Raw genomic sequence first — 9,356 nt, 5'->3', positions numbered from 1 at the left:
ACTATGGATTGAAGATATTGAGGACAAAAATAAATTAGATATGAATTGATCAACTGCTTATATCGGAGGCTTTTGAAAGACTTATACTATGGATTGAAGGTACTGAGGACAAAAATGACTTAGATATACATTGATCAACTGCTTATATCGGAGGCTTTTAAAAGACTTATACTATGGATTGAAGGTACTGAGGACAAAAATGACTTAGATATACATTGATCAACTGCTTATATGGGAGGCTTTAAAAGACTTACACAATGGATTGAAGGTACTGAGGTCAAAAATGACTTAGATATTAATTGATCAACTGCTTATATGGGGGGCTTTAAAAGACTTATACTATGGATTGAAGGTACTGAGGACAAAAACGAGTTAGATATAAATTGATCAACTGCTTATGTGGGAGTTTAAAGACATATAATATGAACAGTTTTATGACTGTAGTTGAAAAGCTTTCTTCATTGCACCAAACGGTAAAAACTTTATAGAATTAAAGCTGAGACGAAAAAATCACAAAAACGTAAGCTTTAAGTTTTACAAATTTAGTTTTCTTCACTATCTGAGTCTATTATCACTACTCTTCTTTTCTTTATTCCTTCTACATTGATAGATTCATCGTCTGATATCAGCTCTATCGTTCGTTTTACACTATCCATACTTGTTGATGGTCCGGTTCGGTGGATGGATTGCTTTTGTGTTGAAGTGTTAGAAGAAAGACGAATTGGAGATGTTGGTCTTAGGTCGAGAAGACTAGGCAACGAACCTGATTCAATGGCCTGGTCGTCTATGAAAAAACATCTTTCAAGCTCTCCTTCAATCTCTTGTAGAGTAAGGTTTACAAAATTGACAATATCATCCCCATCCTCAGTGTACTCACGCTGGTTAAAACCTGAATCAGGTGGTGACCAAGTTTCTGGAAGCTGTGTGTGTTGAGTAATCGGCGGACTCTGCTCCATAGTTGATTCGGCAAAGTGAACGTTAGTCTCCTCATCATCGCTTGAACTCCAATCAGAATCACGAAGAATTTTCAACATGAACATTTCCTCTCGCAGAGCGTGATGGCCGTACGGTATTGTAGTGATCATATTGTCAAAAATATAGCGTTTATCGTCATATCCAGAGAGCCATTTTTTGTTACAAACATTTGTCATCAATTGATGTTTGCTAGAAGCAATTCTTGTGTTGACTAGTCTCACTGTTTCTCTACCGTTGAGCACTTGCTTGTACAATTCTTGAGTCATCTTACTGCGAGCATCCTTCGTGGCACCTTTGGCTGACTGCTTTGCAGATCCTAAAATTTCCACTTTTGTTTTTGAGCCTCTTACACCTTTCTAAAAACTTTTACGTTTTCACCAGTCTTGCTCTGTCTTTTACACGTTAGAGGAATCAATCTTTTCTTGTTCCCGAAGAAAAATTTAAATGTATACTCACCATCCGCAAAGTTGATGGAGTATAGTTTTGGTTTGAGGCCCACAAACTCCGCGATCAGTTTACCACCCATCTCATCCTTGAACTTTAGTGTAACCCGGGCATTACCACGGTCATGGAGCTCATGGTTGCTAGGGATGTTGGAGAAGTCGAAGAGATCTTTAAGAGCAGTTTTTCGTCTCAGTTCGGCGTAAAAGTCATTAGATCTGATCTCGTAAACGAATGAGTCTGTGTCTGAGTATAACAGTTTGCAGTTGAAATGTTTTTTCATAGATTTATAGTGAAAGTCAAACATGAACTTCTTGGAGAGATCCAGAATGCATGCACCAACGATTGTTGGTTTATCCCACAGAATTTCAGTTTGGTTAAGGCTAATTGTTGCCAGATCTTCACCAATTATTTTGAAAGATTTCAGCTGTGGAGTGCAAGTCGACTTGAGAGCCTCATATTCACTGCGGGCTAATTTCACCTTGATTTGATTCCTCTTCCCCTCACATGCTTTTCCGAAGGCGCTGTTGACCATCAGTTTATAAAAATTTTCCTCAAATTTGTTTTTTGCCTCCTTTCGTTTTTGCGTGTTGAGTTGAACATATGGTGCCAACCATTTTGATTGGTTAAACGCTAGCGCACGATGCAGTATTTCAACTTTCATACCTATCTGAACATATAGTTTTAGTGTCTGGTAATGTAGAATATAGTTTTTCTTGGGGAATAGAGTTTGAATGAGCTTATTACTCGAGGGTGGGGCATTTATCTGCATATAAGTTAAGAGTTCTTCTTGATAATCGCCAAACCAGCACGATTCAACCTGCTGCTTCACTGGAGCTAGGGGGAAATCAGAATAAAGGTCATGAAGTGCGTCTGGGTATGACAAGTTCACTTCAAAAATGTATCCAACTTCACTGTCGTCAGGAGTCTCCAATACTTTCTGAATGAATTGGGGTTCAAGTTCAGAGTCCCATTGTTGGTCCATGAACTCGAAATCGTTGAGAGGTAATGAGAATTGTTCCATTATGCCACCATAGAGGTTGTTGGCGTCAATCATAATTATGAACGTTGAAGGCTCTTTCGGATTGAAATTCGGGAGATACTTGTTGTTGAAAATTGAGAGTCTTTTGTTGTAGATGGAACTCACTCCACCCCGGATCAACCCCTCGACCATTTCCAACTGTTCCCTGTCCGTGAGAAGTTCAGGGGGTGCTTTACAAATTGTTAGGATAGCGTCACCCGATAGATTTGAAGCTGTGTAGTATTGACAGCAGTCAAGTCCGTAAGTTTGGTAGCATACCTTGCGGAAGCAAAGTACGATAGCAGCAAGAAGGAAAACATCAGTTTTCAAATAGAGGTTGTAATAATCCCCAATTGTTTTGCACTTGAACGCCTGGAAAACTCTAAGAGCGTGCTCGTACTCATCCTCAGTTACACTAACTTGATACTGTTGAAGGCTGTTAGTCCACTTTTTTCTCGATGGCTGTTCAGTTTCTCTGAGTTTTGGAAAGCTGTCAATATAGTTGTAAGGGAAGAAACCCTTTTGTTTTAGCATTTGAACAGATGATTCTGACCAGTCTTTGAAGTAGTTTTCGAGCAGGGAGAACTCATCTGCTGGTAAACTGTTGGCTAAGGTATCTAGTGATGACGACATGAATCGGAACGAGTCTAATAGTCGTATATGCTCATACACTGGTTTGTCAACTCCATTTTTGTCCGGGTGCATTTTGATCAGAACACCAATTTCAACGGCTATGAATTTTTTGTCTGTACTGGGTATGATTGAGATTGTATTGCTCAAGTTGCTTCCTTGTAGGGGCAAGAATAACGTTATGTACATCGTAATTCGAAAGGTTGTGAGCAAATAGCGTGGTGTAGTTTAAGAACTTTCGATTGATGTTACAACTGTTGGGTGCCCATCCTAAAATTGACCCGTAAAGTGACAGTGATCTAAAACAGTTGGATTTTCCGTTGTGTTTTCCAGCGCTTCTTCACATATCCAACATTCTTCTGCATCTTCTTTTGAATATGGCGGCTAACCCTTAAAATATAGGTTTTGTTGTTTAGCATTATGTACTTTCTTTGCAATTCGCTCGAGAGACTCCACAAACTTGGACACAATGCCAGCACCGCTCTCACATTCAAAATCAAAGGGCTCGACCTCATCCTGCCCAACAAAAAGCATTGCGTAGCTGCGTGGCTTGTGAAGCTCTATAATTCTTGTTCCTGGTTTTTGCGGATTGTTTCTACAGCCAGAGACTGATTCAATGATTGATTCCAGGTCGAAAAACCCAACTATTGGAGCAAACCATCGAGACTGGATTTTTTTTATAAACGAATGAAGTTTTCTGTGGCATTCTAACAACTGCTGGCTTGTTTTGTTGACAGAAGCCAATATGTTTATTTTAACGTAGTTTTGAGGAAGAAACGTGAAAACAGTTTCGACAAAGATAGTTTTCAATCCTTGGTACTCGCTCGCGGACCCTATGTATAAGACTGTACAAATTTCGAATCAAAACGTAGTGATGCATTTGACCATCACTTAGCAGCAATAGAACCAAATTAAAGTCGCAGTTTGTCTTTTTCAATACTCTGAATGGCGTTAACCCGCTCTCAGCGTACCTAAAAATTAGGTTTTTGTGTTATCATAGTTTTTGAAGATTCTTTGTTTTGGATTCTTTTTAAATTTTGCGGGGGGGGGGCTTAAGGTCTGAAAGTTAGAATTTTTTTCACCGAAAAACGTTGACACAGACATCATTGAGTTCCTCGAATCTTGCCATTTGATGAAAACCCATTGGCATATTGAACTCATCATTTGCTTGTTTCGCAAATGGATTCCCTGTTCCGTATGTAGCGGGGCTGGTTATCCTGCGTGATGAAGCGCCAACAGGAACCAGTCGTGGCCCAAATTTCAAATGACATGCTGCGGTATAGCAGTACAGGAAACAATTTTCATCCTCTCTGTTTCGTATATTGAGCAAAACTGACGTATGAGAGAGTTTTTACGGGAAGCGCTAGATATGAAGATGCGCTTATTGGTTTGTTTTTTACCAATCGTACTTCTATGTGGTCAATCTGATCGAGGGTCCAACCGCTACCGTGTGAGGCGAAGTTGTTCAACGCCAGAAGCATCTGTTCAACCATGGCATGGAAGCTTTTGTCTGTGAGACCTCCAAAATCAACGAATTCCATTTTTGAAATTACGTACAAAGAGATGCCATCTGGCTGACTTGATGAAAATTCATTGTCATGTTTTGGAGGCTTTTTTAACTCCTCGTATTTTTGAGCTAAACTGAACTTTTTGCGAATGCTGTTGAACGCTCAATCGAACAATGTTTTCAATTTTTTGTCGTTTGATATGCATGTTATGAAGTAGATCTAGATCACTCGCCCCGACCGCAATTTCATACGTTTTTAGAGCGCCCCCAAAAGCTCGTTCTGTTGGTAAAATACCCAAATGTTGAAGGTTTTCCGAGTTAATATTCCATGCTGGCAGACTATGAACACCGTTCATGTGCTCTAAATAATCAACATCGCGAGGGAAGCATTTGTTGCAATATAGACAGTAGCGGGGATTGGGCGCATCGTGTTGTACTGTCATATGTCCCGCTGGTTCGTAGAGACTTTTCGTCGAGAAACCACACTCATTACATTCGAATGAATTAGCCTGCGGATAGATCTTGTGGATGCTTTTTCGGTGACGCCTGAGGCCCCTTTTATCAGCAAGCAGTTGCTGGCAAATATCACACTTGACTTGTGGCATTTCGAAAACACGGGAATGTTGCTCCGATTACGTCAATTTTGAGAAAATCTGAATTCTGTAAAGAAAAATTGAATATTTCGTGAACTGATATCAGAATGTAACGCAGAAAGCAATGATTAGTTTTCAAGTCCCCGGGACCAACTTCTCAGAGATTTAATCAACCAATCGGATGCGAGAAAGCTGTTTGTTTTTCATGTCTAGCTGAGTTAACGTCACGATGCTGTAATCTTAGTTATTTACATACCTAACATTCCATTGTCTAGACAAAATTTGAATTTGTTTTCAAGCTGGAAAGTTGTTTCCCAGGCTTTCTGTCTCTTAATACAGGGCCTGACTTTATTTCAAAAGTGCTCAAATGTATTGCTTGATCTGATGAGTCATCAGACAATATAAAGAAACTTCTAGAATATTCAATTCACATTTTTAACAAATGAAAAAAGCTGAACCTCATTTATATCGGGAATGAATGGAAAGTTATCATTGAAACATATTGAGCAAAATAAATACAGTAAATTCCAGACATTTGAGAGTTTGCACTTTGCAGGGGCTTGTTTGAGTCACGTCGGTCTTTCATAAGGTCCACTATTATGCTATCAGTAGTGCTTTGTCGAAATCGGTCTGTTATGTGTTTATGTGAATAAATGGGTAATGTTAGCGGGTCGGCGAAGTAAATTTTCTCTCATATCTCTTTGCAAGCACAACCCAATGAGATCCAGGTGAAGATGCTGGCGATGCATTAACGATGTTAAATGATTTGGTTGGCATGTTCAAGGGGAAATTGTCAGCTGCATAAACACCGTTCAATTTAAACTTTAGGTACTTGCATTGTAGAATCAACTTGAATATCTGATCTTCATCCATTAGCTCATAGGAAGTGCGTTTTTGGAAACGTTTCTCGCAGAATCGATGTATACTGTTGAACATTTTTCTCCCAAGAATAATATTTCAATGTTTTTTGGTAAAGCTGCTCCGAATTTAAGTTCCACTGATAAAGATGAGTTTGTTAACTAAGGATGGATGAAATCATGTGTAGCCTCTTGTATGCTGGTAAGGCCAAATACCATTATATAGTGTTGGGGAAAGTCAGTGAGCGATATTCCTTGACCATTTTCTACAAAATCTAGTGCAGACATTGAGTTGTAGTATAGTCGTTTATTATCAGTTGTTGACATCGGCGTGCCAGCGGTGGCGAACCCATTACGGTAAATTATTATCTCATTCAAGTCAAACTTCCTTTATGAAAATGGATTTAGCGTATTGGTACCGATGAACGCATCACTGCGGCACATGGCAACTATCAATCTCCGAATGGGTTCTTTAGTTAAAATGTCCTCTTGCTTCCAGCTCTGTTGCCCAGCTGTTGCTAGAAAAGCTTTTGAAATAACTTCATTATAGCGATACATTGCAGGTGTCTTGAGAAGTGTTTTCTCGATTGCGCCCACCACATTATCCGAGACTGTCATTTTTTGCACGAACAAATTTGCTTCATCAATTTTGATTTTATAGTGTTTAGCCCCGTCTTCACTTACAATCGTAAAATCATCCTGTGATCGTCGGAAAGAAATTCGTAAAGTTACTCCGATCGCTAGATGCTTCTCGCATGAAAAGAAATCGGTAGCAATTTTTCCATACATTGTGATTTGGGCTGAACTTCTCACAGTTAATTGTCGAGCTGTGATTGTAGCGGCTGGGACACCTGTTGGGTCTGCTTCATATTCGTATCCCTGACATTTCAGCCAGGTTTTTTTGCATCCGATCCATGAGAAAATTCTGTTTTAATGAAACTCTTGTGTGCGTAGTGACCATTGGCAGAAGAAATTTTAATGCCGTTTGCTGACACTGAGCAATCAGTAAAAAGCGAATGTAAGGCGTTGTTGACCAAATGTGGTGTGTCACTATTGTTGGCATCTCCCGTGGTGAAGCGTAAATCGTTTCCATTACTTTGAACAACGCGAAATTTGATTTCCAGATAAATCTTCTGCAGGTCGATTAAATTATTGCTGTCACTGACTATTTCAAATTCTAACGAAGATCCAGTGGGTGAGTAAAGTGGTCCAGTTTTTTTCTCGAACGATTGATCAAATGTAACCAGCAGAGGAGGTTTTTCGAACAAGTCGAGTGAGCTGTGTGTAGCTTCCGTGGGAATAACAATGTTAGTACGCATTTTTCACTTTAGAGAAAAAATCCGATCGACTTCTTTGTGGGTTTGCTCTTTGAGAAATGATCCTTTTCTTTGGTAGAGACCTTTTATATGTTTTCTTCGAAGTTGACTTTTGCGATAGACCGCTTTCTGACCACGTTGAAGTGACCCTCTAATTAGTTTTTTTGCTGTTTTTTAACTGTACTCTTCAGAGCTTGCTTCGCTGATTTCTTCTTTGTTGCGAATTCTAATAACTCTGGTGCACCTTGCACTAGCAATTCTCTTCCGATTTTTTCTTTGCTGAGAAGATAACTCGCCTAGCTAAGGGTAAAGCCACACGTCCAATACCAGCAGCTAATGCGCCGAATCCACTTCCTCTTTGTCTGTAATTTCCTGAGAAATGGGGCATTGAATTGGATGCTTGATTACTATAGTAGGCTTCCATCAGTTAGCGTGTTCTCTCTAATTTAAGACTGACGACAACTTTACCGATTCCAGTGAAAGGTAGGAGTTTCCCGGTCTCGTTTCTCAGCTCGACTTTGATGTTCTGGATATTTTTTGAAAGTAAACGCTTGTAATCCAAGTTTGTGAAGGTTTTATGGTGAACAGGTGTGACGGTGTTGAGGCTATCGTTTCTTAGACGTCTTTCCGACTCAATGATTTTGAGAACGGGTGCTCGCGAGTCACCCACGTGTTGATATTCAATAATGTCGATGTAGACAAAAATAAGCTGTGAGCCACATGTTATATCGACGGGGAAGTTGGCTACATGTCTGTTAGGAGCGTTCGGATTTCCGTTTTCCACATTTTTCTTGTAACCGATATGCACAAATCCGCTATGTGAAGGGTCAGGCGTGCCTTTAAAACCGAGAATGCTGGGAATTTCATTGTCTTGGAATGACAATCCTTCGTTCTTCCCAAATGTCAACGTGAGTTTTTGCGTGACTTTGTCGAATCTGCAATCGAATTGTTTCAAACTTGCAATGCGAACAATTTCTGTGACTAGATTTTCCCAACTGTTGTAAATACCAGTCCGAATTTTTCTGTTTTGCCCTGATTGATTTCTCGACTCATCGGTTTTGGTCCTTGAATTTGTGTAAACAACAATTTCTCCAGAGTTGACGTTATTGATATTTGATGGAAAAGATAGTGAAGTCAACGCCACTTGCCATTCTCCTTGTAGTTGGATTGGTTGGGATAATTGATTCCGAAATGATGCCATAGTGTTCTCATTAAAAATTTCCATCGACGCGTTCGAAATCAAGTCAATTGTAAACTCATCGCTGTTAGAACTCATTGCTCCTCTTAAGTTTTCAACACGTCAACTTGTACCAATTCCGGTTCATAAAACTTCCCTAGGATTTTATCGTTGTTCGCGTCAAAGAGATTGTATATGGGTGGACTTGTTGTAGCCAATCGTAGTACTGTGACAACTTTGTCTGTGTAGTTTTGTTTATAACAATTTCTGAAATTTTCGTCGGGCTTGGCAATCCGAACAAGGTCTCCTTCTTTGTATTTTGTTTTGTATTTGTTGTTGTCTAAAGCAAGTGATATTAAAAATGGTTCATGTCTTTTGAACACTTTATTAGGTGCTAATTGGGTAACCCGGTTAACAGGACCATTTATAGTATTTACAAACTGGGGCAAATCTTTAATGTACGTCCAAGTCCACTTTTCCTCCAAATATTTGTACATGATGTTTTTAAGCGATCGAGTGTTCCTCTCTGCAAATGCCGACTTGGTTTCGTTTTTTGTTGTATATAAATGAATTCCTTTCTTCTCACAAAACATTTTGAATTCTCCTTTAAATTCTGATCCCTTGTTTGTCCATACTTTCTCCGGCTGTTTCTTCTTGATCATTTTTTTGAACGCTTCAACAGCATCTTTTGCATATAAAGCCTTCATTGGTTGAACTCGTAAGTAACGCGATAAAACATCCACAGCCACTAACAAATATTTTACGCCATTGTTGTGTTGGGCAACTTTATCCATATACGCAACATCGACAGACCAGATTTCGTTTATTCTGTATGCAAC

General features: G+C 39.4%; 1 protein-coding gene across 1 annotated transcript; it reads right to left on the bottom strand.

Moving 5' to 3' along the window:
* Positions 1-542: 542 nt before the first annotated feature.
* LOC142345954 (uncharacterized) lies at positions 543-3,256 on the bottom strand. The gene is made up of 2 exons (XM_075398421.1): positions 1,432-3,256; positions 543-1,291 (listed from the first exon to the last, which is right to left on the bottom strand). Exons 1-2 carry the CDS (start codon positions 3,254-3,256, stop codon positions 543-545), a joined length of 2,574 nt encoding a protein of 857 aa, XP_075254536.1.
* Between the last annotated feature and the right edge of the window lie 6,100 nt (positions 3,257-9,356).

The sequence above is a fragment of the Convolutriloba macropyga genome, chromosome 9, assembly GCF_964194025.1.
Source record: "Convolutriloba macropyga chromosome 9, txConMacr16.3, whole genome shotgun sequence".
Classification (NCBI taxonomy): Eukaryota; Metazoa; Xenacoelomorpha; order Acoela; family Convolutidae; genus Convolutriloba; species Convolutriloba macropyga.
This window is presented reverse-complemented; position numbering and strand designations above follow the sequence as displayed.

What these genes read in the sequence shown, in the direction of transcription:
- LOC142345954 (XM_075398421.1), bottom strand. Translation starts at nt 3,256, where the DNA reads ATGTACATAACGTTATTCTTGCCCCTACAAGGAAGCAACTTGAGCAAT. An exon ending in CTCCATCAACTTTGCGGATG is followed by an intron (nt 1,292 to 1,431) that starts GTGAGTATACAT and finishes TGGAAATTTTAG; the next exon opens with GATCTGCAAAGCAGTCAGCC.